Source organism: Bos mutus, chromosome 19, assembly GCF_027580195.1.
Source record: "Bos mutus isolate GX-2022 chromosome 19, NWIPB_WYAK_1.1, whole genome shotgun sequence".
Lineage (NCBI taxonomy): Eukaryota > Metazoa > Chordata > Mammalia > Artiodactyla > Bovidae > Bos > Bos mutus.
Window position 1 is genome coordinate 27720600 of NC_091635.1, and position 27447 is coordinate 27748046.

Genomic DNA, 27447 nt, shown 5'->3' on the forward strand with positions numbered 1-27447 from the left:
TTATCTCATATTGAGTTATTGGGAAAGCCTCATGAAAATCCAGGGAGAAATCTTAATTATTTTTTAAAGTTTTCATGCAGATCAAGAGCTGTTGTTAGATGTTTGCACATCTGTACCACAGACATGAACATTTTAAAGACAAGACAATACCACCAGTGATAACTTGCTAAAGGAAGAAGGTTTATTGACTAAAAAGAACTGACAAGATTTTCTGTAGGGTAATCAAATGAGTCATCATATTTATATGTGATGTTCTTCCAGATAAATGGGAAGATACTATTGATAATGCTAATGATTGCCCAGACAGAGATTATATTTCAGTAACAGGAAGATAAGAGGACAGACCTTTTTTTTAAGACTTGCTCATTTTCCCAGACAGATAGATAATGCCTTCTCTTCTCAGAGAGTTTTTGGCATATGCTGTCTCTTGTATATCAGATTAATTGCTTTGAGATTTCTCTTCCAGGGAGTGGAGCCTGGGGGTAAGTATTTTGCTGCGCTGGTCTACCTCCTCAAGGACTTTCTTAACCACAATGGCTTTGACCGGATCTAAAATTCAAAGTTTAAAAGGAAATTTTTAGAGAGTTGAAACAAGATGAATAAAATCACAATAGCTAAAATGTGGATGAGTCTTGAGGATATTATGCTAAGAGAAATAAATCAATCACAAAAAGACAAATATGGTATGATTCCAATTATATGAGGTACCTAGAGTAGTCAAATTCATAGCAAGAGAAAGTAGAATGGGAGTTGAAGAAACTGGAGGGAGGAGGAGGAAAGGGGAGTTTTTTTTTTTAAACAGGAATAGAGTTTCAATTTTATAAAATGAAAAGAGATAGACAGTAATGATGGCTACACAAGAATATGAATGTACTTAATGCCACTGAACTATACACTTAAAATAGTTAAGATAGTAAATTTTATGTTCTGTGTATTTTACCACAGTAAAAAGTGGAAAAATAATAATAAGTTATATTAATTAAAGGAATAATAGAATTTTTATATAGAAAGGACTATGCAGGAAGCACAAATGATCAGACTCATTTTTGGGGAATTTTGATTTCTTGGTTAACTAAAAATGTGATGACAAAACACTTTGATTAAAATTAGCACACATCACTAGACATCTAGCACACACTGGTATCTACTACAGTCCTTTGTTACATCTGTTCTTGCTGAGGCCTGGAAATATGAAAACAGTCAAGCTGTGCACTGAAAATGAAGTAGAATAACATAAAATCAGAATTCCATTTTAATTACCTTTCATTTGGTTCCCCACATTTCCAGCTCCATAGTCTTTAGACTTGTAACCTCCAGACTTGCAAGCCCTGTGGACACAAATTGTTGAAAATGTCACATAGGAGAGTGACTTAGAAAGAAATCCTTTAACTCTAGAGTCACTCTTTTGTTTTCTTTTTTTGTTTTCTTATTAATAGTATCCTGACCAGAGATCGAACTTGCACCCCCTGAAGTGGAAGCATAGTGTCTTAACACTGGACTGCCAGGGAAGGCGTCTTCTTTTTTTTACTCTTGTTTTCTTTAGCTGTTTGGTGAGAAGAGTTTCATTGGGTCACACAGTTGAAGCTACTTTCTTTAGCAACAAGAGGTGGTTTTTTAAAATCTTCTCACCTTAAATAACAGGGCTTGTGGCACCTTGGTTTTGTAAGATGTGGCTAATTTGTATCTTGGCAGTAGTGTATCATGCTTAATATTTAGCATTTATGATCATAAATATGGTCATTTCAATTTATGTTCACTTTCCAGGTATCTAAGTTCAAGCAGATTTTGGTATATTGCATTTTCCCTGTAAAGAATTCCACTTACCCATCATCTCCACCAATGAGGAGACAGTAGGTCTCGATTTCTTTTTCCAGGTGGACCTTGATGTCCAGGAGCTGCTCATACTCCAGTTTCTGGCCCTCGGTCTCGGTCCTGACTTGGTGCAGCTGCTCCTCCAGGGCCCCGATCTGAGCCTGGATCTGGGCCAGCTGTGCACAGTAGTTGCCCTCCGTCTCCGTCAAGGAGCACTCCAGGGAGTGTTTCTGTTAGGAAACAGTAAAGAAGCTGGGATAGATATACAGATATGCAGACATTTGCTTTAATAGATGACTTTTTCCATTTGTTACCTCTCCCTATAATTGTTTTAGATTTCACATTGACACATAGTTAAGAAGACACTCTTAAAAATCAGTAAATTTTTCTTTTTTGGTAGAATAAGCCAAAAGATATCAATGATGCTGTTTCAGCTGTTACATAAAATACCATTCTTTTCTTATGTTCTAAGTTAACTACAAAAAAAAATATATTTTTTGATATATGGATATATTCTCAACACAGTTAAGGCTTTTAACATCAACTGGCACACATTTAAAATGGGAACATAGGAGCTTAATTTCCAAAATATATAAACAGCTCCTATAGCTCAATATAAAACAAAAAACCCAGTCAAAAAATGGACAGAAGACCCAAGTAAACGTTTCTCCAAATAAGAAATACAGATGGCCAATAGGCATATGAAAAGATGCTCAACATCACTAATTATTAGAGAAATGCAAATCAAAACTACAATGAAGTATCAGCTCGTACCAGTCAGAATGGCCATCCTCAAAAAGTCTACAAATAAACTGGAGAATGTGTGAAGAAAAAGGAACCCTCCTACACTGTTGGTCGGAATGTAAACTGGTATAGCCACTATGGAAAAAGAGTACGGAAGTTCCTTAAAAAACTAAAAATAGAGTTACTATATGATCCAGCAATCCCATTCCTGGGCATATATCCAGAGAAAATATTAACTTGAAAAGATATGTGCACACAAATATTCATAGCAATACTATTTACAGTAGCCAAGACATGGAAGGAACATAAGTACCCATCAAGAGATGAATGGATAAAGAAAATGTGGTGTGTATATACACAATGGAATACTACTCAGCCATAAAAGAGAATGAAATAATGCCATTTGCAGCAACATGGACGCCACTAGAGATTATCATATATGTGAAGTAAGTCAGAGAAAGACAAATATATATTACTTATATGTAGAACCTAAAAAGTGATGCAAATGAACTTATTTACAAAACAGAAACAGACTCACAGGCATAGAAAACAAATTTATGGTTACCAAAGCGGGAAGGGCGAAAAGTGATAAATTAGGACCTTGGGCTTAACAGATATACACTGCTGCTGCTGCTGCTAAGTTGCTTCAGTCGTGTCCGACTCTGTGCGACCACATAGATGGCAGCCCACCAGGCTCCCCCATCCCTGGGATTCTCCAGGTAAGAATACTTGAGTGGGTTGCCATTTCCTTCTCCAATGCATGAAAGTGAAAAGTGAAAGTGAAGTCATTCAGTCGTGTCCGACTCCTAGCAACCCCATGGACTGCAGCCCACCAGGCTTCTCCGTCCATGGGATTTCCCAGGCAAGAGTACTGGAGTGGGGTGCCATTGCCTTCTCCGAGATATACACTACTTTATAGAAAATAGATAAACAACAAGTTCCTACTGTATAGCACAGGGAACTATATTCAATATTTTGTAATAATCTATAATGAAAAAGAATCAGGAAAAGATATATATATGTGTAATATTCACATATTAAATGTTAGTTATTATGATCATTATATCATCATAGAAGTTGGAATTAGTTTTTCAGCTAGTCTATGTATATATCTGAATCACTTTGCTCTATACCTCAAACTAACACAGCATTGTAAATCAACTATGCATCAATTTAAAAAAAGAAGAAGGAAAAAGATAACCTAGGAGATGATATGAGATCAGCCTTTTCATACCGTGGCTAGGAGAGACTGAAGTTCAATTTCTAGTGTTTGGAGGTTGCGCTTCATCTCTGTCAGCTCATTCCTGGCTGAGGTGGTGGCTCCCACGTCCTCAGTGATCTGCTGTTGCAGCGAAGCGCTCTATCAAGGTGTAAAGGAGGGAGCACATCTTAGTTTTGTGAACAGTCCTCAAAAGCAGAGCGGGTGTTTTCCGGTTAAGGCTCACCTTTTCGTTGAACCAAGCCTCAGCGTCCCTGCGGTTTTGCTCGGCCAGGGCTTCGTACTCGGCTCGCATGTTGTTCAGCAGAACCGTGAGGTCCACGCCGGGCGCTGCGTTCATCTCCACATTCACGTTGCCTCCGGCCGCGCACTGCAGAACCTGCATTTCCTGGAGGCGGAAGAGCGTTCAGCCCAGCTGTGTAGGGATGTCTAGACAGTCTAGAGGCTTAGATTTGGTAGGGCTCTTAAGAGTTTTTCCTGGTCCACCTCCCGGGCTGTGCAGCTGCCTCTACATTTCGTATTTCCTGTCTCATGAAGTAATGTGTTTTATTCTTGTAAAGTTTTAATTGCTCCAAAGCTCTTCCTTCTGGTCAATTTAATTCCTGCTCCTATAACTCCAATTCATCGATTTTAGTTCTGCTGCACAGAAAAGAGTCTTTCTTCCTTTCCCAAATGAAAATCCCTAAGATATTTAAAATTAGTTACTCTTATCTCTTATGCTATTTATTTATGGCTGAAATGTCTCCACCTTGATGCACTGGTCTGCATTTTACTTAAGAGACCAGCTTTGAAGTGTTCTCTGATCAGCTCTCTTGACCTCAGACAGTAGGAACATGATCCAAGAGCTGAGTCTAAAGAATTCTGAATAATTATAAACAAATATTTGTTATATATTTATATTTACAATTTAAACATATTTGTTTATTTGCAGTTAATAAAGGGAGAACCTACTCCTGTAAAGAATCCTAGCTGTCGGTTAGGCTATTAAGCTTACACAAAGACTAGTGTCATGATGGACTTGAGTGTCAGACAGATATTTGCATGAATTCTGGTTCTGCCCTATAGTGGTTAAGTGAACTTGGGAAAATCCTTAATTTTTTAGTCTTGATTTTCAGATAAAATAAGAATAAAAAAATATCCTTCTCTGGGTGGTTGAAAGATGTGAAAGAATTATTAGTGATAAGACCTAGTAATACTATCTGGTGTATAAATGCTAAACAAATGCTAGTTATTAGGATCATTGTCATCATCAAAGAAGCTGGAATCAATTTTGCAGCCAAAGTCTACTTATTATCCCATCCGAGGTGTGGGCTGTTGGGATACACTCAGTTCTAAGGTTGTGGATAGCAGATGTCACTGCTAAGACTGTGTATATTGAAACAGTAGGGATCAGCTTAGGTCTCTACTGCAGAAACCCTCCTGCCTGCCCATGTCCCGGGCCCTGAATTGGACCTAATGACAATAATGAGGCTTTCTTTTTTCCCGGTGATCTGTATACCTTCTCTTTCTCCAGGTGGGGTTTTTACTTCTGAGGATTTAGTGAAAACTTCCTCAGTTCAAGCATAAAAAGAAAAAGATAAAAAAAGATGCAGGTGGGTCTGTCTGTGAATGAATCATTTAAAAAATCAATTGTATTCATCAAAAATTTGTTATAGGGACTTCCCTGGTGGTCCAGTGGTTAAGACTCTGAGCTTCCACTGCAAGGGGCACGGGTTCAATCTCTGGTTGGGGAACTGAGATATCACATGCTGAGTGGTGCAGGCAAAGATTAAAAAAAAAAAATTATTACGTAGCTACCATGGGCTATAAACATTCCTGAACCCGTATGTTCATATTAAGGTTCTTTAGGTACCGTTTCAAGACAGCCTCATGGATAATCAAATTGCATTTTTAGCTTGATCTCTTGCTTTGAGGTTTGGCATGACTCTTAGAACTTTTTTGACTATTTTAAAATAAATTCAATTTCAAAGAATAAAGATTTCTCAGAAAACAGTGGTTCTGAAAGCATTCCCCCAAATGTGTCCAGAGTTATGGCTGTATGGTCTGATTTTTTAATCTAACTTCCAATGGTGACCACTTTGGAAATGTATGTTTATTTGGAAGTGTACATTTTTATATGTTTAGTTTCAGTTTCCTTATTTTTATATATGTTAAGTTTATATCTATTATATATATTAAGATTATACATTAAGGACATATGCTTAAGTGTGTACAAAGTAAGTGTTTAAGTGTTTTAAATCTGCCACTGTTTATAGAAATCTAGATCTGGTTTCCTTAAGATATCCTTAAAGTATATTTATTTTATCTAATTAGATGTAATCTCCTAAGTATGCCTTTTTAACTTAGCCATAATTGCCTAGCTGAAACATTGCTCTTGTAATTCTGATTGGTATGGAAAAGAAGATTCTTTCCCGCTCCCTGCCTTGGGAAATTTGATGCGAGATCAGAGGTGAATCTGGACTAATACTTCACCACTGCTACGAACCACTCAGGCCTCATGTCTGTCTGATCATGGATCTTTAGTGCTAGTTTCTTACTTAAGAAGTCAAGTCCATTATCTCCTGTTAGATGGATAGTGTCTGCAGAGGGATGGCAATATGTGGGCAGTCAGCTCTTACCTCTTTATGGTTCTTTTTGAGGTAAGTCAGCTCTTCACTCAGGGTTTCATACTGAATCTCCAGGTCTGTTCTGCAGAGGGTGATTTCATCCAGAACTCTGCGAAGCCCATTGACATCGCTCTCTACGCTCTGATGAAGAGCCAGCTCATTTTCATACCTTAAAGAGGGTTAATGATTTTCCAGTTTATTTCATGATTGGAGAAGTAGTCACTGATCAATGATCAAATGCTAGAATTCTGGAATTATGGAGTGACACATTTGGCCTAGATGGGAGGGGAGTTTGGAGAAGAATGGATATATGTATATATATGGCTGAGTCCCTTTGCTATTCACCTGAATCTATCACAGCATTGTTAATCGGCTATAACCCAATACAAAATAAAAAGTTAAAAAAATATAAAGTGACACATTTGGTCACAAGAGACATTTTCAAAATTTGTTGTATCATAATTATTTTGAGATATTTCCTTGGCAGAAAAAGAACTATGGTTTTGCACACTGCTTTGATAGCAGTTCATACTTTATATTTTATAGCCAAAGAGTAAAAAAAATAATAACATTCTGTTTGTTTTAAGTCCAAGCGTTTTACAGTGTTGGAACCAGAGTTGGTAATATTTAATGAGGGATCAAAAAATAAATTTAATGAAATGCTTCTCATTGACCTTGTGAATTTTTTTTTTTTTTTCACTCTGTGAGGCTACTTACTTGAGTCTGAAATCATCAGCGGTCAGCCTGGCATTATCGATCTGCAGAACAGCATTGGCATTGCTGGTGGTGGAAGCGATGATCTGGAAGCAGGGAGTTTGACTTTTTAGAGGCAATTTATCATAACTGGTAAAAACCAAAAAGCGTGTGTGTGTTTAAGATTAGGAAATGGAAATAATCCAAGTTAAGTATAGTTACTAGATAGTGACATTTTCATCATAACTACTGAATCTACTTAGTGCTTATTTCCAACGCTAAATTGAAATTGCCTTTAAGAAGTCACAAGTAGGAATGAGAAATGTTTTTAGTATTCAGCGAAGAAAGAAAAAGAACATTTGGAAATAAAAGTACATAAAAAAGGATGGCAAAGTGTAATTTCTTACCTGGTTTTTAAGATCCTCGATTATCGGGAAATATCTACTATAGTCATGATCAAGACCACGGCAAGATCCGGGCCCAAATTTCTCATACCAGCCCTTGATCTTCTGCTCCAGGTCAGCATTGGCCTCCTCCAGGGCACGAACATTCTCCAGGTAGGATGCGAGGCGGTCATTGAGATTCTGCATGGTCACCTTCTCATTGCCAGAAAGGAGGCCCCCCTCATTCACAGTAAAGCCAGCACAGGGATTGCCCCCCAAGGCGTTTCCTCCTGATGAGCTGCCCCCGAAGGCACAGGAGAAACTGCTTCCAATTCCAGGCATGCTGCAAGCGTTCCCAGCTCCAAAGCTGGCTCCCCCACCGGAGAGCCTGAGTGAGCCTGTGGTGGGACGGGGACTGGCCCTCCTGGATCCACTGGGAAGTCGAAGAGACATGGTATCAGAGATGTGCTTATGAAAGCCGGAGTGGAGAGACTGCCCATCCCAACTCATCTGTTGCCCTTTTTATAGACAATGCTCAAGTGTGTCTGGATGAAATTCTGCCTACATAGAGTTAAACACCGCTTGCCAGCCTCAGCAAGTTAGCTTAATTAGATGAATTTTCCTAATTAGTATCTAACTTTGCCTGGCTCATTTCTGTAGGAAGGCAGTTGCCCCCAGGTTGGTGGTTATCTGAGAAATGGGTCTGGGTGGAGCAATTTCAGGTTCCTTATTACATTTTAAAATTGTGAGTGAGTCATTCCTCACTTCCCTCCTTAGAAGATAAAAACTCACCAGTCCACCACTGAATAAAAATCTGGCATCATGGTTTTGGGCTGTTAGGCCAACGTAGATTTTGATGTTTCTGAGACTTTTACTGCTTCTGTTTTTACAGTTCTTTCCACATAAATAGAGGACAGGACAGCAATCATTATTTCCACAGCTTGGATCTTCAACCACTGACTTTTCTCCTCAACTGTTGCTGCTGTTTCTGGTAGGAAGTTAATTTCCATTTTGGCTGACATGCAGGGTGTTTTGTTGACATGTACTTATGTCTGGGTATAGTTGTCTTCTCACATCCATTTTGGTAATTAGGAACACACCCCTAATTGCTGTTATGGGTTGTGGGAGTTTGGAAGGACATTAACTTATTTCCTGACCTTGCAAAATTTGAAGCAAAAATCTGGAAAGAAATATTTCAGCTGTTTCTACTTCGTGGTGGTTTCGCTTGGGTGAAAGTCATCAGTAAGCTACTTTCTAGATGTGGATTCCCACGTATTCATTGAAAACTCTAAATATTATGGCAATTTTGGGGAAAAAAATCTGGAAATTGGCTTATGGACAAAATTTCCATGAATATTTATTATGTGAGGCTGTTGTGAAAATATGGGTTAATTCCTTCATTCATTTAGAACCTACTGTGTGCCAGTCATTGTTCTGACACTTGTGATAAGTAGAATCCTACATTATTTGTCCTTTTGTGACTGGCTTGTTTCACTAGCAAAATGTCTTCAGAGTTCATCCACGTGACAGCATGTATCAGATTTTCCTCTCTTTCTAAGCCTGAATAATGTTCCATTGCATGTATTTTGTTTATCCATTCATCAGTCAGTGGCCATTTGGGTTGCATCCACTTTTTAGCTATTTTAAATAGTGTATAATGCAACTATGAACATGGATATATACATATCTGTTCCAGTCTTTGTGTACCCTTTTCATGGAAACATACCCCAAAGTAGAATTACTAGATCATATGGAAATTTTATTTTTAATTTTTTGAAGAAATACTGTACTATTTTCCATAGTGCTGCACTATTTTATATTTCCATACATAGTGCACAAGGATTTTAATTTCTCCACATCATCACAAACATTTGTTATTTCCTTTTTTTGATAGTAACCTTATCAGGTGGTATCTCATTGTAATTTTGATTTGCATTTCCCTAATGATTAGTGATGTTGGGCAGCTTTTCATGTCCTTGTTGGCCATTGACATATCTTCTCTGGAGAAATGTCTACTTAAGTCCTTGCCCACTTAAAATACCATGCTGGATTTTTTTTTTTTTTTTGGTTAAGTTGTAGGAGTTTGTTTTATATTCTGGATATTGACTCATTATCATCTTATTTTTAAATAGGTTGAATTAAGAGTTGGACATGATGGAGTGACTAAGCACACACATGCACACATCACTCTTCATTTTTCGATTGTGATTATTTTATCTAACTTAAGGAAGTGATTAACTCTACGATGTCATAAAAGAGTCTTCCGGTAATATACTCGAAACATTTTGCCTTTCACATTTAAGGCTTTGGTAGTTTGGAATAATTTTTGTATATTCTGTGGTATATAATCAAATTTCACTTTTCCAATATGGATAATGATTTCAGCACTGTGTGCAGAATAGTGTCACCCTCTCCCTGCAATGCCATGCCATATTGTCATAAAGAAACTGTCCAGTGCCTCAATAAGTCAGGAAATCAAAGTCCTCAATAAAGCTTTATTTAGGTGGGGATTCAACTGTTACTATTTTTTGGTCTGGTGCAGAAACATACCGTTTTGGTTACCATTGCTCCATAATATAACTTGGTATCTGGTAAGGCAAGTATTCCTTTGTTCTTATTTGCCATCAAGTCAAATATTCCTTCTGTATTGTTCTTTCATATAAAATTTAAAGCCTGATTCTCAAATACAATAATAGCCCAAATTTGCTTGGAATCCATAAAGCTATTTGAAGAAAATTGACATCTCTGTGATATTGTGTATGTCTATCCAAAAAGTTGAATATTCTTTCCATTTATTTAGGTCTTCCTTAATGTTCTTCAGTGAAAAGGTACAGATTTCTTCATAATATGCTTTTGCATCCTTTTTAAAGAACTATTTCCAGATACTTATCTAATATTGCTAAAGATATCTTTTAGAAATCATGCTTTCTGGACAAATTGTACTAAGAAATGCAATTGATATCTGTGTAGTAGGTTTGATCGACTTTACTACAGTCTGTTTCCCCTCGCCCCAGTTTAAAAATTTTATTTTTTTGGTTGTGCAGTACACAGGATCTTAGTTCCCTGACCAGGAATTGAACCTGGACCTTTGATCATGGAAGCATGGAGTCATAGCTATTGGATCTCCAGGAAATTCCCATCCCCCAGCTTTTATTTATTAATTTTCCCAGTTTTATTGAGAACCAACTGACAAAACTGTAATGCATAAATTGTAATACAGTATTACAGAATTGTATTACAATTGTGAGAAATTATTCTCACAATCAAGTTAGTAAATGCATTTATCACCTCATATGGTTACCTTTTTTTTTCTTTTTGGTGAGAACATGTAATATCTGCTCTCTTGGCAAATTTCAAGTATTCAGTATAATTAACAGTATAATTAACTTTAGTCATTATGCTACACATTAGATCCTCAGAATTAATTCATCTTTTAAGTAAAATTATGTACCCTTTTTCCTCCATTCTCCAGTCCCTGGCAACACCATTCTACTCTCTGCATGAATATATGATTTTTTTTTTAATTGGAGGATAATTGCTTTTTGACGTTGTGTTAGTTTCTGCCATAAAACAACAGGAAAATATTCTTGATAGAAACAAACATACAGTATCTATAGAATAAAATGTTAAAGTCCTTCCTTACCTTCCCCTCTCTTTTGTCTTCCCTGCTTTCTCAGGAAACTGCAGTTTACCCATTCAGATGTTTTCACCCTTCCAAATGGATTTCTATTCATTTGCACACATACACAGCATGTAAAAATACACACGCTATCTGTGAGTCTTAAGTGTTAAATGTGTTGTTCTGTAACTTGTTTTGTTCACGTTGCATAATATACTTTAGTGCATGGATAGGTGCCCAATGTGGATGAAACCGTTGGCTGACCCTCAATTTTAGCTGGGCAATAGCTCTCCACAGGAAAGACTACTATCTCTAGCTTTCTTTGCAGCCAGCTGTGGCAATGTAATTAAGTAGCTGATATGATGGACAGGGAGGCCTGGTGTGCTGCGATTCATGGGGTCTCAAAGAGTTGGACACGACTGAGTGACTGAACTGAACTGAACTGATGATGTAAGCAGTATATGTGGCAAGTTCTAGAAAACTTTAAAAGAAAGCAGACAAACATCTTTTGTCCTGTCTTCTCCATTTCCTCCATCCTGGTTCAGGGTGTGATGGCTGCGTATGAGGGTTGGAGGGTCGTCTTGGACTGTGAGCTGGCACCATATCCTGGGTATGGCTGAGTGGAAAACTGAAAGGAATATGGGTCCCAGAGGATGCCCTGAGGCACAAAGCTACCATCCACAGCCCTGATTAGCCTACTTTTGAATTTTTATGTATGAGAGAAACAAACTTCTATCTGTGTAAAGTCATGTTATTTTGTTATTGTTACTCAGGGCCAAACCTAATATTAAGTAATTTGTTTAACCACTATCTTATTTAGGAACTTTCAGATTGTTTCCTACTTTTTGCTGTTATTAATAATGCCAGACATGTTTTCATTTTTCTTTAAGGTAGAATTCTTAAAGCTTTTTGTTAGTTCATTTTAGCCAGATTTGTTGAGGTTTAATGTATGTATAATAAAATTCATTCTTTAAGCATACTCTATGAGTTTTGACAAATTCATAGTCATGTAACACTCACTACAATCAAGATATAGAAAGTTCTGTTACTCATCCCCCAATTCCTTTGTACCCCTTTGTCATCAGCCTATCCCCACAGCCCCAGCTCCAGAAAAACACTGATAAATTTTCTATGTCTATAGTTTTGCCTATTCCAGAATGTCATGTGAATGGAATCATACAGTATGTATCCCTAAGTCTGACTTCTTTCACTTAGCATAAGACAACTGAAATGCATTCACGTTTGAGTCAGCTCATCAGGGCAGTGGGATTCTGCTAGAAGCCACCCATGGAAATGATGAAAACCTCATAAATATATCCCACCATGTGCAACTGAATTTTTTCTCCACTTAAAGTGACTCTATATTCATATGCCTACAACAGATCAGTTCATGCCTACTAGTGCGCCTGATTAACAGCACCTTTTGCTCCCTCTCAGATGTTACATTTGGATAATAACAATGGTCCCTTTATCTTAGAATGGCCCTCAGAATGCTTGTGGATATCCAAACACCACCAGATCTGAGGGAAACTGATGATGGAAGGGACGTTGGCATGGAAACAGACAGCAGATTTCACTAATTGGGGTAAATTATTTTAGTTTTGCAAATTTTACAAAAAGTGGCCATATAAACCTAATTCTAGGACCCCCTTTGTGCCCTTGTGCTAATGAGGGCTCTTGAAGCGTATGTGTCATTAGTATCATGGTACTTCCTCCTCTGTCAGTCACTGTGCCCTCAGCTTCATCCTTCAGCCCAGTCCTCCATCATAACCTGGTTCTTCTGAGCCTTGAATCTCTCTTGGATTTTATGAGGTTGACTAGTTCCAGGAACATGCATTTTGTTGTTGTTATTGAGGCTTCTTCTGCCACTTCCTTTCTTCCAAATTAAAAAAAAAAATCCACTTTTGTTTCTTCTCTTATTTTTTTTCTATCTTTTTGGTTTTATACATTTTTCATTCTTAAATGGGGTATGGGGAGGAAGAAGAACCTACATGTTCAGTATGGTGTGTTTTCGGAAAGAAGATGGCAGTACTCTGGCTGTACCATGGTTGGGTGTAGCCTCAAATTGGTCACATTCAAGACTATGACTCTTGCATCAGCCCTTGGGGCTCAGGGAACATCTGAAATATCTGAATCGGAGACAAAATAGGGCCTTTCAGATGTCCTCAGAAAGTTCTAATGTAGCACAAAACTGTTTGTATCTTGCCTGTCTGTGTTTTTGCTGTCCTTGTAGGACTGAGGAGGGAGATCCTGCCTGGTTCCTCCATGCTGTGTTTTACTCCAGAGGCCATGAGCTCTCATTGTTCCTGATTTTTCAAGGCAGTACCTTCTCAGCCTGTTCTGTAAAATATTTGTTTCCAAGGGCCTGATGGTGAAATGTCTAGGACATATTCTGTTAGCCAAGGTCTGGATGATGGATGCTGGACAAGGTTTGGTAGTTAACAATTAAGAGTGCCCAATGAAAGTTTTAGAACTGGATATTGAATAACAGACTGGTTCCAAATTGGGAAAGGAGTACGTCAAGGCTGTATATTGTCACCCTGCTTATTTAACTTATATGCAGAGTACATCATGAGAAACGCTGGGCTGGATGAAGCACAAGCTGGAATCAAGATTGCTGGGATAAATATGATAACCTCAGATATGCAGATGACACCACCCTTATGGCAGAAAGTGAAGAAGAACTAAAGAGCCTCTTGATGAAAGTGAAAGAGGAGAGGGAAAAAGTTGGCTTAAAACTCAACATTCAGAAAACTAAGATCATGGCATCCAGTCCCATCACTTCATGGCAAATAGATGGGAAAACAATGGAAACAGTGAGAGACTTTATTTTCTTGGGCTCCAAAATCACTGCAGTTGGTGACTGCAGCCATGAAATTAAAAGATGTTTGTTTCTTGAAAGAAAATTATGACAAACCTAGACAGCTTATTAAAAAGCAAGACGTTATTTTGCCGACAAAGGCCGTCTGCTCAAGGCTATGGTTTTTCCAGTGGTCATGTATGGATGTGAGAGTTGGACTTTAAAGAAAGCTGAGCACCGAAGAACTGATGCTTTTGAACTGTGGTGTTGGAGAAGACTCTTGAGAATCCCTTGGACTGCAAGGAGATCCAACCAGTCCATCCTGAAAGAAATCAGTCCTGAATATTCACTGGAAGGACTGATGCTGAAGCTGAAACTCCCATACTTTGGCCACCTGATGCAAAGAACTGACTCTTTTAAAAAGACCCTGATGCTGGGAAAGATTGAGGGCAGGAGGAGAAGGGGATGACAGAGGATGAGATGGCTGGATGGCATCACCGACTCGATGGACGTGAGTTTGAGTGAACTCTGGGAGTTGGTGATGGACAGGGAGGCCTGGCATGCTGCAGTCCATGGGGTTGCAGAGTCAGATATGACTGAGCGACTGAACTGAACTGAACTGAATGAAAGTTTTGGAGATTTGTTAACTATTGATATCAGTGTTTTACCTTTTTTTTTCACTAAGACTGAATTCTTAGAAATGTGGATGAGTACTTAAGTTTTCCAGCCCTCATACTTATGCTTTCCAGAACTATTAGCTAAAACCATGCATTTTGGGATCATAACTTAAGTTTGTATTAAATATAAATCTGTCTTGTTTAGAGAGACAAGTCTTTTTATCTAAATAGGAAAGAGTGGATATAGAAAAGTGGAAGTTAGATTTTGTTTTTGGAAAGAAGAACACTCTTTAGAACAAGGAGTGACTAGCACTGGTGGTCGCAGACAAAGAGGGTCCAACATTGTGGTATTAAGATGGTGGATTAGCCAGGTGTCTTGAGAGAGCTGTAGTTGTGGCTCTAGTCCTCCAGTTCCTAGAAGATGGAGCCTTTGGATGACCCTGCTAGTCAGAATGAGATGGTAACAAGACATAATGAAGTAGCTTGCAGCCTAAGAGAGAGGATATCTAGTGACCAGGACTTAATAAATATGGAGACAGAGAAGGTTGCTGCTGGAAAGGAGCTGGAGATGGGTGGTGAACAGAGAGGAAAAGAATACACCTATGCACACAAGAATCTGTTGATGATGGACATTCGTGGATAGCAATGGAAACTTAGTGTGAAATAGAATGTGCTTGGGGGAAGTTATTGATTTTTTCCTGGTCAATTAAGACTCTGGTCAGTGAGGAAGAAAGGGAGATCTGAATTTGAATCTATCCCCCACCGCCCATCATCTGTGTAACTCTGGGGAAATTGCTTAATTTATTTGAATGTTTATGCCTTTTATGTAAATAAAAATAATAAAAACACTTACTTATAAGCCTTTATGAAGATCAAAATGGTGAATTCACAGAAAGAAAGATTAAAGCACAGTCCATAAATGTAAGACATTGGTATTCAATTCAGTTCAGTTCAGTCGCTCAGTCGTGTCCGACTCTTTGCGACCCCATGAATCGCAGCACGCCAGACCTCCCTGTCCGTTACCAACTCCCTGAGTTCACCCAAACTCATGTGCATTGAGTCGGTGATGCCATCCAGACATCTCATCCTCTGTCGTCCCTTTCTCCTGCCCCCAATCCCTCCAGCATCAGAGTCTTTTCCAATGAGTCAACTCTTCACATGAGGTGGCCAAAGTACTGGAGCTTCAGCCTCAGCATCAGTCCTTCCAATGAATACCTAGAACTGGTCTCCTTTAGGATGGACTGGTTGGGTCTCCTTGCAGTCCAAGGGACTCTCAAGAGTCTTCTCCAGCACCACAGTTCAAAAGCATCAATTCTTCAGCGCTCAGCCTTCTTCACAGTCCAACTCTCACATCCATACATGACCACTGGAAAAACCATAGCCTTGACTAGATGGACCTTTGTTGGCAAAGTAACATCTCTGCTATTTAATATGCTATCTAGGTTGGTCATAACTGTCCTTCCAAAGAGTAAGCGGTATTATGGTCCTGCAATTGAAAGTACTTTTATTTATTTATTTTTTAAATATAAATTTATTTATTCTAATTGGAGGCTAATTTCTTTACAATATTGTATTGGTTTTGCCATACATCAACATGAATCCACCACGGGTGTACATGTGTTCCCCATCCTGAACCCCCCTTGCACTTCCTTCCCCGTACCATCAAAGTACTTTTAACCTAACCCAATCCAACTCTATACCATTGAACTTATGACTTCCATTACCAAAATTGGAGCCCTTCATCAGAAGAAGATCATGAAAAAGGTAACGTCTAGCTGTAGCTACAGTTCAAGAAACTATGCTGGGGCAGAGGTCAACTACTTATGTGGGAGTAGGAAACATAGCAATCAAAATGATCTTTGAGACCTGGGGATGCAACCTTAGTGTGGCTTAGCACCTAGATATGTTGCAGTTGAGAAATATCAATAACTTCAGATATGCAGATGACACCACCCTTATGGCAGAAAGTGAAGAGGAACTAAAGAGCTTCTTGATGAAAGTGAAAGTGGAGAGTGAAAAAGTTGGCTTAAAGCTCAACATTCAGAAAATGAAGATCATGGCATCTGGTCCCATCACTTCATGGGAAATAGATGGGGAAACAGTGGAAACAGTGTCAGACTTTATTTTTTGGGCTTCAAAATCACTGCAGATGGTGACTGCAGCCATGAAATTAAAAGACGCTTACTCCTTGGAAGGAAAGTTATGACCAACATAGATAGCATATTCAAAAGCAGAGACATTACTTTGCCAACAAAGGTCCGTCTAGTCAAGGCTATGGTTTTTCCTGTGGTCATGTATGGATGTGAGAGTTGGACTGTGAAGAAGGCTGAGCGCTGAAGAATTGATGCTTTTGAACTGTGGTGTTGGAGAAGACTCTTGAGAGTCCCTTGGATTGCAAGGAGATCCAACCAGTCCATTCTGAAGGAGATCAGCCCTGGGATCTCTTTGGAGGGAAGGATGCTGAAGCTGAAGCTCCAGTACTTTGGCCACCTCATGTGAAGAGTTGACTCATTGGAAAAGACTCTGATGCTGGGAGGGATTGGGGGCAGGAGGAGAAGGGTACGCCAGAGGATGAGATGGCTGGATGGCATCACTGACTCGATGGACGTGAGTCTGAGTGAACTCAGGGAGTTGGTGATGGACAGGGAGGCCTGGCGTGCTGCGATTCATGGGGTCGCGAAGAGTCAGACACGACTGAGCGACTGAACTAAACTGAATGTGAGACACTTTAAATTCCACATGGTGTATATACCATTTGGTTAAAACCCTTTAGTGAGAGAGTTCCCTGGTGATCCAGGGGCTAAGACTCTAAGCTCCCAGTGCAGGGGGCCTGGGTTTGATCCCTGATTAGGGAACTGGATCCCATGTGCTGCGACGAACACAGTGCAGTCAAACAAACCAATCCTCCCCCTCCCCACTCAAAAAAAAGCCAAAACAGCCTTTGTCATTCACATTGGAAATCTAGGTTATTGCAGAGCTCTCTGCCTCATCACTCATATGAAATAAACTTTTATATCCTAGAACTTTGTTGCTGTCTAGACCCAGCTGCACTGTCTGAAATAACTTGGTTAGTCTATCAGGCAGGATCTTATGTGTAGGAGGATATGAGTAAGATTGAGAACCACCCCAGTCAATAAGCAACTAAGTGCAAAATGGAAAACAGCTATCGAGAGTAACAAACTAACATTAGCCGATCACCCCTGCATTCTAAAGAAAAGACAGTGAAAGTAAAGTCGCTCAGTCGTGTCAGACTCTTTGCAACCCCATGGGCTGTAGCCTACCAGGCTCCTCTGTCCATGGGATTTTCCAGGCAATAGTCCTGGAGTGGATTGCCATTTCCTTCTCCAGGGGATCTTCCCAACCCAGGGATCTGAACCCGGGTCTCCCGCATTGTATGCAGATGCTTTACCCGTCTAAAGCTCAATCAGTATCATTTTCTATTACATCCATAGCAGCTCAAACTCAAAGAGAACCAGTCATTTACAAAGTTAATGAGGGACAGATTTGGGACCAGAGGTTAGGACTGGCATTCTTTGCAATTCATCCTGTCAGGAACTGGAGTAAATACGACCACAAGTGAAGCACTTAGTTTTATTAGCATATCCTTAGTACTGTGACATTGAGACCAACTGTGGAAATTCAAAAGCACAGAATTTATCAAAAATCACTTGGAACAGAAACTTGTTAATGAAGAGGCAATAAAGATTCCACCAAATGCGAGCAAAAACCAGAGACAGAGCAAGATTTTTTTTCCTATTCCTGGGAAGGATGACATACAAAGAACCTGAGAAAGGGAAGAGAAGGAAAACATCTTCTAACCCTTTTATTTTGAAGAACAGAAATGAATGGTTTCCTTGGGGTTTTGGTCAATAGGATTTTACAAAAGAAGACTTTTTTTTTTTTTTTTTTAAGAGCATTTCCCCTCACTGAGGGACTTTAGAAGGCAGTCGTTGCTCCATTGTAATATTGCTTATTTTTGAGGATTTTTCTTCAACCGAGTGGACCCTTAGTGAGAGGACACTGCCAAGCTGATCAAGTTCCCCAACCACTGTTTTGACAACAGCTTCTTCTTTTGAGTCTAAAATAAAATAAATGCAAGCTTAGTACTCATTCTTAACAGGTGGAAAGGTATTTAGTCACAATGGGTATGCTCGTATAAAACAGTTTGCAGAACTTCCCTGGTGGTCAAAATGGCTAAGACTGCTGCAGGGGGCCTGGATTTGATCCCTGGTCAGGGAGCTAGATCCCACATGCTGCAGTTAAGACCCAGCATGGTCAAGTAAATAAATAAATAAAAATATTAAAAAACCCAAACAGTGTTTGCGAGTTTGCTGAAAATTGAGATGTAATACTCAATACCTGTGCTTAGCAAGGCCTAAGACTATCTTTGTTATCTTTTAGAACAATGGGTGTTTGAAAACATAAGTGAAACATGCATTAAGAAGTATCAAGCAGGTATAGGCCTGGAGCAAGTAATGTCTTGTTTTAAATACCAACTTGCCCTGTTTTTGTGGTTTAAAATAAAGTTGCTTTTCTAGAAAAACATTGAAACTGGGGAAATAATAGGTTATAAGTAAGAAAAATGTTGGGGGAATTGATTTCCCATTTCAGTAATTTCATAAGTTGACCACATCTGTTCTACAGGAACATGAAATATGAATGTTAAGAGCTGATACCTTATCCTTTCATTCACTAGAACTAAATTTATATACAGTTTTACTTAGTTTCCAGATAAGTGACTTATTTAATACAACTGCTGGAGTTTAAAAGAGTTATTCCAAGTTAAAAAAAAACAACCCTCTTATACCTTTGACTTGATTTTCAGAATTTTTGGGCCCACGCCCTTCTGATTTGCAATATGTGGACTTGCTTTTTCTGTGAAGAGAAAAGAAAATTACTGCAGTTTTCTATCATTAGGGAGCTCATAAATAACTATGAATGGGGAATAAAAGTTTTGGAGTGCTAGTTTCAATTGAAGTTCTAGTTTCAAATATGGCTTCAACATTAGTTGAAGGAAATGAGATCTCCAAGATCTCCAAGATCCCCTGGAGAAGGAAATGGCAACCCACTCCAGTAGTCTTGCCTGGGAAATCCCATGGACAGAGGAGCCTGGTGGGCTATAGTTCATGGGGTCTCAGAGTCAGACATGACTTAGTGACTAAGCAACAACACAACGGGGGGTTAACCAGTGAAGCCACAAGAGTGTGTTATTGTAAGAGATATGCTCCAATGCTCAGTCCCAGAAAGCAGTTTTCCTCCTGGATTGGAGTCTAGGCATTGCTCAGTATTCCATATTTAAATGTTCTCTACATTACTAGGTATAGATACTTTACATACTAAGAGATTGGGTTTTGCTGCCTGTTTTCATGTCATTTAGATGCAGTAACAAATTGCTAAGTGATGCTCTTCAGAGCAGGAAATTCTAGGATACAGTATTGGTTTACACATACACTGAGAAAACCCAGCCTATGTGTGATTCATGTTTTTCACAAGTTGATATTTACCTTCCTTCCCCATCTATTAGTTTGCAATACATTTCAATTTCTTTTTCTAAAAATATTTTGACATCGAGAAGCCTTTCGTGCTCAAGCTTCTGGCCTTCTGTTTCCATCCGAATCTGCTGGAGTTGGTCCTCCGTTGCACCAATCTGCTCTTGGATTTGCTGGAGCTGATGGCAGTAACTGCTTTCAGTCTCAGCCAAGGAGCATTCGTAGGAATGTTTCTGAAAGAAGAACAAAGCACAGCTTGCACGTGTAACAGATAAACCACATGTTCATGCTTTAAAAACATTCTCAAGGTGGAAAGAAATATTTTGTACAAGGGCTAAATCTTTCCCCTTGAAAATCAACATTAGCCAAATTAAAACAATTTTTGCTCTCCATTGAAAAAGCTTCTTGTTTTTTTTTTTTTTTTCGGCCGACGCCGCTGCAGGATGGATGCGGGTGGCGCTGGGATGCGTGGCGTGTCTCGAGACTGCCAAGCTTCTTGTTTTTCCTTCTTCAAGTTTTGGGATTGGTGAATCAGAAGTAATATTTATAGAAAAAATGCTTGATATATAATATGTCCATGTCTATTTAATACATATTAGTGAAATATAATTAGTTATATATATTCAGTTATATGTTAGTATATATACATATATACATATGGGTTCCCAGGTGGCTCAGTGGTAAAGCATCCACCTGTCAATGCAGGAGATGCTGGTTTGATCCCTGGGTTGGGAAGATCCCTTGGAGAAGGAAATGGCAACCCACTCCAGTATCCTTGCCTGTAGAATCCCATGGACAGAGGAGTTTGGCGGGCTATAGTCCATGGGGTTGCAAGAGTCAGACATGACTTAGCAACTAAACAACAACACACACACACACACATATATATATATGTATGTATTTACTTAATACACACACACATTCAAGTCAAGATGACGCCTACGAACCATGGCCATGAGGGACTGAAGTTCTATTTCCAAGGTTTGCAGGTTGCGCTTCAGTTCCATCAGCTCATTTCTGGCTGCTGTAGCAGCTCCCGCATCGTCAGAAATCTGCTGATGCAGCGATGTGCTCTGAAGCGTAATTGTCAGATAGGTTAGTGACCCGCTTGGTGGTCTCCTGAACAAACCCTTGGCCTGTGATTTGCTACATGTACCTTCTCGTTAAACCAGGCCTCGGCATCTTCACGGTTCTGTTCCGCCAAGTCTTCGTACTCAGCCCTCATGTTGTTCAACAGAACAGTGAGGTCCACTCCTGGGGCTGCATTTATCTCCACATTCACGTTCCCCCCGGCCGCACCCTGCATGACTTTCATTTCCTGGAAAAGCTATCTGTATTAATCATCAAGGTAGACTTAAAGAAAATGATTAAAGTATAGTTGATTTTGGGCTTCCCAGGTGGCGCTAGTGGTAAAGAACCTGTCTGCCAGTGCAGGAGATGTAAGAAACATGGGTTTGATCCCTGGCACAGGAAGATCCCTGGAGAGGGAAATGGCAATTGCCTTCAGTATTCTCGCCTGGAAAATTCCATGGACAGAGGAGCCTGGCAGGCTATAGTCCATGGGGTCGCAAAAAGTCAGCCATGACTGAGCTCACACACACACACACACACACACACACACGAGTTGATTTACAATGTTATGTTAATTTCTTCTATACAACAAAGTAACTCAGTTATACGTACATACCTACAGATTCTTTTTCATACTCTTTTCCATTATGGTTTATCACAAGGTATTGAATATTGTTGCCTGTGCTATACAGTAGGACTTTGCTGTTTATCTCTCCTGTATATAATAGTTTGCCTCTGCTAATCTCAAACTCCCAGCCCATCCCTGCCTTCTCCCCCTTCCCTCCTGGCAATCACAAATCTGTTCAAGGTAGACTTTTGATTGAGATCCACAGTGGACTTGAGGAAGGGCATCAGATACCACAGGAAGCCAGGGTTCCTTACCTCCTGGTGATTTTTTTTGAGGCATGTCAGTTCCTCACTGAGTGCTTCACATTGTATCTCCAGGTCACTTGTACAAAGAGTCAGCTCCTCCATAACTCTGTGAAGACCGTTGATGTCAGCCTCAACACTCTGGTTCAGAGCAAGCTCATTTTCATACCTGGAAGGTTATTAAAATGCTTGAGAACTATAATCATAGGTAGGTGCAAAGCATGATTTTTCTAGACGTTTCATATACTAAAGGATACCGATGTTCAGTACATACCCCTGAAGCAGATGATGATAGCAAAATGATGAAACACTTTGGAACACCTATTGATTTATGAATATTATTTTGGAGCTGTTTCTTCAGAGTTGACTTTTGGCATCCCATGTGCTTAACAGTAGAAGAAAAGTACTCTTTAAAATTTATGCTAGCTTTAACCTAAATGTCCATAGCAGAGAAATAGATAAAGAAGATGTGGTACATATATATGATGGAATATTATACAGCCATTAAAAAGAATGAAATAAGGCCATTTGCAACAACATGGATAGACCTAGAGATTATCATCTTGAGTAAAGTAAGTTAGGCAGAGAAGGAGAAATATTGTATGCCATCCTCATATGTGGAATCTGAAAAAGAATTTACAAATGAACTTATTTACAAAACAGAAACAGATTCACCTACTTAGAGAACAAACTTATGGTTGTCAGGGGGGAATGATGGGAGGAAGGGATAGTTAGGGAGTGTGGGATCGACATATACATACCACTATATTTAAAATGGATAACCAATAAGAACCTACTGTATAGCACAGGGAACTCTGCTCAGTGTTATGTGGCAGCCTGGATGGGAAGTTTGAGGGAGATGGATACATGTATATGTATGGCTGAGTCCCTTTGCTGTCCACCTGAAACTATCACAGCATTGTTAACTGGTGATACTCCAATATAATATAAAAAAGTTTTTAAAAAGTTAAAAAAATAAAATTTATGCTAGCTTCATATCAGGGCACATTTAATCTCTTCAGTGATCTAGTCTGACTTTATAAAACCATGTTGGTTTTTAAAGCAAAAGTTATGTTCTTTACTCCAATGTAGTATTTTTACTTATTATAATTAATTACTTTATGTTTACCTACTTCAGCCTGAAGTCATCAGCAGTCAGTCTGGCATTTTCATTTTGTAGAGCAATGCTGGCATTACAGGTAGTCACAGAAATAATCTAAATAGGATAGATGGTGCAAAATGTTAGGTCCAAAAGTCAAGAGAGATTCCAGATCTCATTGTGATTCTTATCTTCTTAATCCATAAAACATCTATTTTAGTATCATTTTTTCCTATTTTAAAGAAATCTGGATTTTCTCCAGAGTTTAAGAGCCAAATGTAAACTTTTCCAATCACAGACAGTTTTATTACTCTTCATCAAAAAGTATGAGGTAATAAAAGATCAATGAAGCAATTCTATCTGTTTGGAAACAATTTCTCTTTCATCAATTAATTCTGCAAATTCTTATTGCCAGGCAGTGTGCCAATGTAGAGTTAGCAAATTCACACAAATTTGCTAAGCATGTTTTCTATTACATCTTTTTTTTTTTTTTAAGGTTCAGTTCAGTTCAGTTCAGTTGCTCAGTCGTGTCCGACTCTTTGCGACCCCATGAATCATAGCTCGCCAGGCTTCCCTGTCCATCACCATCTCTCAGAGTTCACACAGACTCACGTCCATTGAGTCGGTGATGCCATCCAGCCATCTCATCCTCTGTCATCCCCTTTTACTCCTGTCCCCAATCCCTCCCAGCATCAGAGTCTTTTCCAATGAATCAACTCCTCGTTTTTAAGGTTATGCACACCCAAAGCCTGTAGTATGCATCTTTCTTACCTGCCTTTTGAGATCTTCAGTGACTGAGAAATATTTACTACAGTCATAAGCAAGTTGTCGGCCAGAACCAGGCCCATATTTCTCATACCAGCCCTTGATTTTCTGCTCGAGGTCAGCATTGGCCTCCTCCAGAGTACGCACGTGGTCCAGATAGGATGCCAGGCGGTCATTGAGGTTCTGCAGTGCCACCTTTTCATTCCCAGGGAGGAGGCCATGCTCATTTTTAAGAAAACCAGTACAGACACCACTTCCCAACCCTCCACCACCATGAGAGAAACTTCCTCTAGAAGAAACGCTTCCAAGAGGGCTAGAGAAGCTGCTTCCTGCTCCCAACCCACCGCATGCATTTCCAGCCCTGAAGCCTGTCCTCCCACCAGTTAGCCGACCACTGCCAGCTGGAGAGCAGAGCCGCCTGGATCCACTAGAAAGTCGAAAAGACATGGCGACAGCACCAAACAACCCTTTCTCAGAGAGGAGCAAGGTCAAAAGACACCATCCATGGAAGTTAGCTCTGCTGGCCTTTTATAGGACTTAGTAGGTCATTTCAGCCTTAACTATGTCAATCTGTAATAAAATATTACTTGCATGCTAATTGTTGTTTTTCATAATTGGGTGATTTTTTAACAGTGTCCAGTCTGTAGGTGGAAAGCTGGCCCAAGGATATCTTTGTATACGAAAAAGGTGCCAGATACAGTAATACCAAATCATAGTTTTAAAAGTCAATATTACATATGAGTCAATGTACATCTTTTTGACCTCTGAAATATATTTTAGTTGTTTTTTCCTTCCAATATAACAAAAGATTCATAATTCAAATGCACAATGTCTAATGCTTTTATTCTATAAATACTTATGAAGTATTTTATTATTCATGTGTTATTGAATGTTTTCTTTCTTATTCAAATCAGGGGCTCTCAATATACAGTGATCCTTTGGTAGTGGGAGCTCTCTAATTGATTAAAAAAAAAACATAAATAAAAGTCCTGCAGAACTTTGCTTATCAATTTAACTAAAAATTAGTGAGTATGTGACATTGACAGAAAAATTACTTGTATTGAGATTTCTCGGTTTTGTCCAGGAACAGAATGTCTATTCAAGTAACTTCTGAGCCTCCAAATTGCTCCTTTTTCTAATTCAAAAATATTGTTTAATGTTTTATAGTTTAAATGTATGTATTTAAGACATTATGAATTTTTTTGAGAAATGAGCTTCATGTTGGTGCGGAGGGAGTAAAATATATGAAAAAGAGGGGGATTTTCATCACTACTTAGAAAACCAATAATCATGGTACTCTAGATAAAAGATTAGTTGTCATTGGTGAGCAGAGTCTTCCTCCTTCTGCTTTGATGCCCATGGGAAGTCATCCTGTCCGGTTGTTCTTCTTTTCCCTGTTGGGCAAATGAAAATAATAATGTTGAAAAGTCTCGAATGTTGAGCAGTTCCAATAATTAATGATTACAACACAGTTGGATGGGCACAAACATTTTGTAAGTGTTAATTATTTAAATTATTATAATAAAGTAGGCATGTCAGATAGGGTCAGCTGTCCATCACTTAAAATGGTACAAATTGATTGGTTAACTGATTATGTGTCCAAATAGTTTTGAAACAGTAGTTTTTCTGAATAAGAGTTGTCAATGTTGTGGATAGTGAATACCTTTGAAAAACATCCAACATTATTGTTTTTAAATGATATTTGGTATACCAGAATCCATAAAAATCCATATTTTTTGACCCAAAGTATTTAAAGATAATTAAGGTAAAACTAACTGAGACCATTGGGACACATTTAGAACAATGTGTGATAAGAGATTCAGCTCATATTTAGAAACTTGGTACGGATTTTGTAGTGACCTGGTCAAAATTTCAACCTTTTTGTCCATGTTTCCCATGAGTAATACAAGAAAAACAGAGTGTGTTGTCAGTGTAATAGTTGATAAGTCTTGAGTTTCATGGATAAGAGGTATTATGAGACTGCAAAGTGTTATTAACATAATCTGCTTATCTCTAGATCTTTTATAAATACTAATTAAGTGATAATCTTTTGTGTAATAAGGCAAGCATATATTATTAAAATCATTTTGAAGACAAGTTGGCTGTGAAGCTAAGAGGCAACACAGATTATAAAGCATTTCTATATCAAAGCAGGATTGGAATGTATGATGCTAAACTCAGTGAAACATTGTTATCTATTTACTCATAAGGGCAAACCTCTTGAATTTTTTAATCATAGATTTCCTTCAAACTAACAATTACTACAAAAGTTTAGACATGCTTTAGTCCTTTCTAGAAGTGGGGGACAGAGTTAAATATTCTAGGCTAGTTCTATCTATATATTTCTCCCTGACAGTGGTTATTTTATTAATGATAAGAAACGTGTATTCAGCTGCATATCGTTATCATTTCTTGAGAATCTATTGGGTATTAGGACATTCATTATATAATACACATAGTGTAGGTAGAATCCAATGAACAGTATGAGATGGTTGGATAGCATCACCGATTCAATGGACATGAACTTGGTCAAACTTCGGGAGAGAGTAAAGGATTGGAAGGCTCGGCGTGCTGCAGTCCTTTGGGTCATGAAGAGTTGAACACGACTTAGCAACTGAAGAACAACAGTGTAGGTACTCAAAAATAATTGAACACACAAACTTTGTTAGGCAGTTTTAATGTCTGCTTATTTCAGGATAAAGTTATTCCTTACATTATCTTATTCTAATGATTGGATGCTAATTTTTTCCTTGATAAATTTAGCATTTAATTTCAAATATGCTTTGGCATCTTCTGCTGTTGTTTAAAATTAACATTCTACATTTTTCCTAGCCAAGTTTAGAAAAGTGTGTTTCTTGAACACAGATAAAGTTTGTTTTGTCACCAGATTCTTAGTTTTTTTCTGAGAATCAGACTCTGGTGTGCTAATTCCTCTCATAAAATGGCTTCCCTGATTTGTTTGGGAAGGAGACTCTGATGACTGCTTAATCTCAGACTGATTGGAGTTAGGATGATTTAGTAGGTTTTTTTTTTTTTTTTTTTTAATTCCTTTCCTTGCTGGGAGGTGGAAGCATGACGTTCTCACTAGCATGGTGTTATGTTGTAATTAAGCAAACAGACTCTGAGCCAGACTGCCTAGATTAGCATTCCAGCGACTCCAGTTATTAGCTGTGTGACCTCGGGCAAATTATCTAACCACTCTCTGCTTCAGTGTTCTTATCTGTAAAAAGGGGGTGTTAATATAATCTACGTCATAGTGTTGTTGTGAGAATTAAATGCTTAGAGCAGACCGTGGACTTCCTGGGTGGTGCCAGTGATGAAGAACCCACCTGCCAATGCAGGAGACATAGGAGACTTGGGTTTGATCCTTGGGTTGGGAAGATTCCCTGGAGGAGGGCACAGCAACCCACTCCAGTATTCTTGCCTGGAGAATCCCATGGACATAGGAGCCTCGTGGGCTATGGTCCATAGTGTCACAAAGAGTCAGACATGACTGAAGCAACTGAGCTTCATGCATGTGCAGAATAGACCCTAGCACATAGCAAGTGTTCATTATCATTATTTTGATCTTTTTTCCCCTGGAAGTTGTGTTAAAAAGTCCTGGATATATGTTTGGTTTCATTGCCTGTTGCTTTTGGTATCAAATCTGAGAAACCATTG

The 27447-nt window shown here is 38.8% G+C and overlaps 2 protein-coding genes across 2 annotated transcripts; both read right to left on the reverse strand.

Moving 5' to 3' along the window:
• Positions 1 to 439: 439 nt before the first annotated feature.
• Positions 440 to 7910, reverse strand: KRT25 (keratin 25). The gene is made up of 8 exons (XM_070388819.1): positions 7482 to 7910; positions 7099 to 7181; positions 6394 to 6550; positions 4002 to 4163; positions 3791 to 3916; positions 1825 to 2042; positions 1261 to 1328; positions 440 to 549 (listed from the first exon to the last, which is right to left on the reverse strand). Exons 1-8 carry the CDS (start codon positions 7908 to 7910, stop codon positions 440 to 442), a joined length of 1353 nt encoding a protein of 450 aa, XP_070244920.1.
• A 10506-nt stretch (positions 7911 to 18416) lies between these two features.
• On the reverse strand, positions 18417 to 24234 carry KRT26 (keratin 26). The gene is made up of 8 exons (XM_005899597.3): positions 23794 to 24234; positions 23057 to 23139; positions 21936 to 22092; positions 21139 to 21300; positions 20930 to 21055; positions 19998 to 20215; positions 19301 to 19368; positions 18417 to 18571 (listed from the first exon to the last, which is right to left on the reverse strand). Exons 1-8 carry the CDS (start codon positions 24232 to 24234, stop codon positions 18417 to 18419), a joined length of 1410 nt encoding a protein of 469 aa, XP_005899659.1.
• Between the last annotated feature and the right edge of the window lie 3213 nt (positions 24235 to 27447).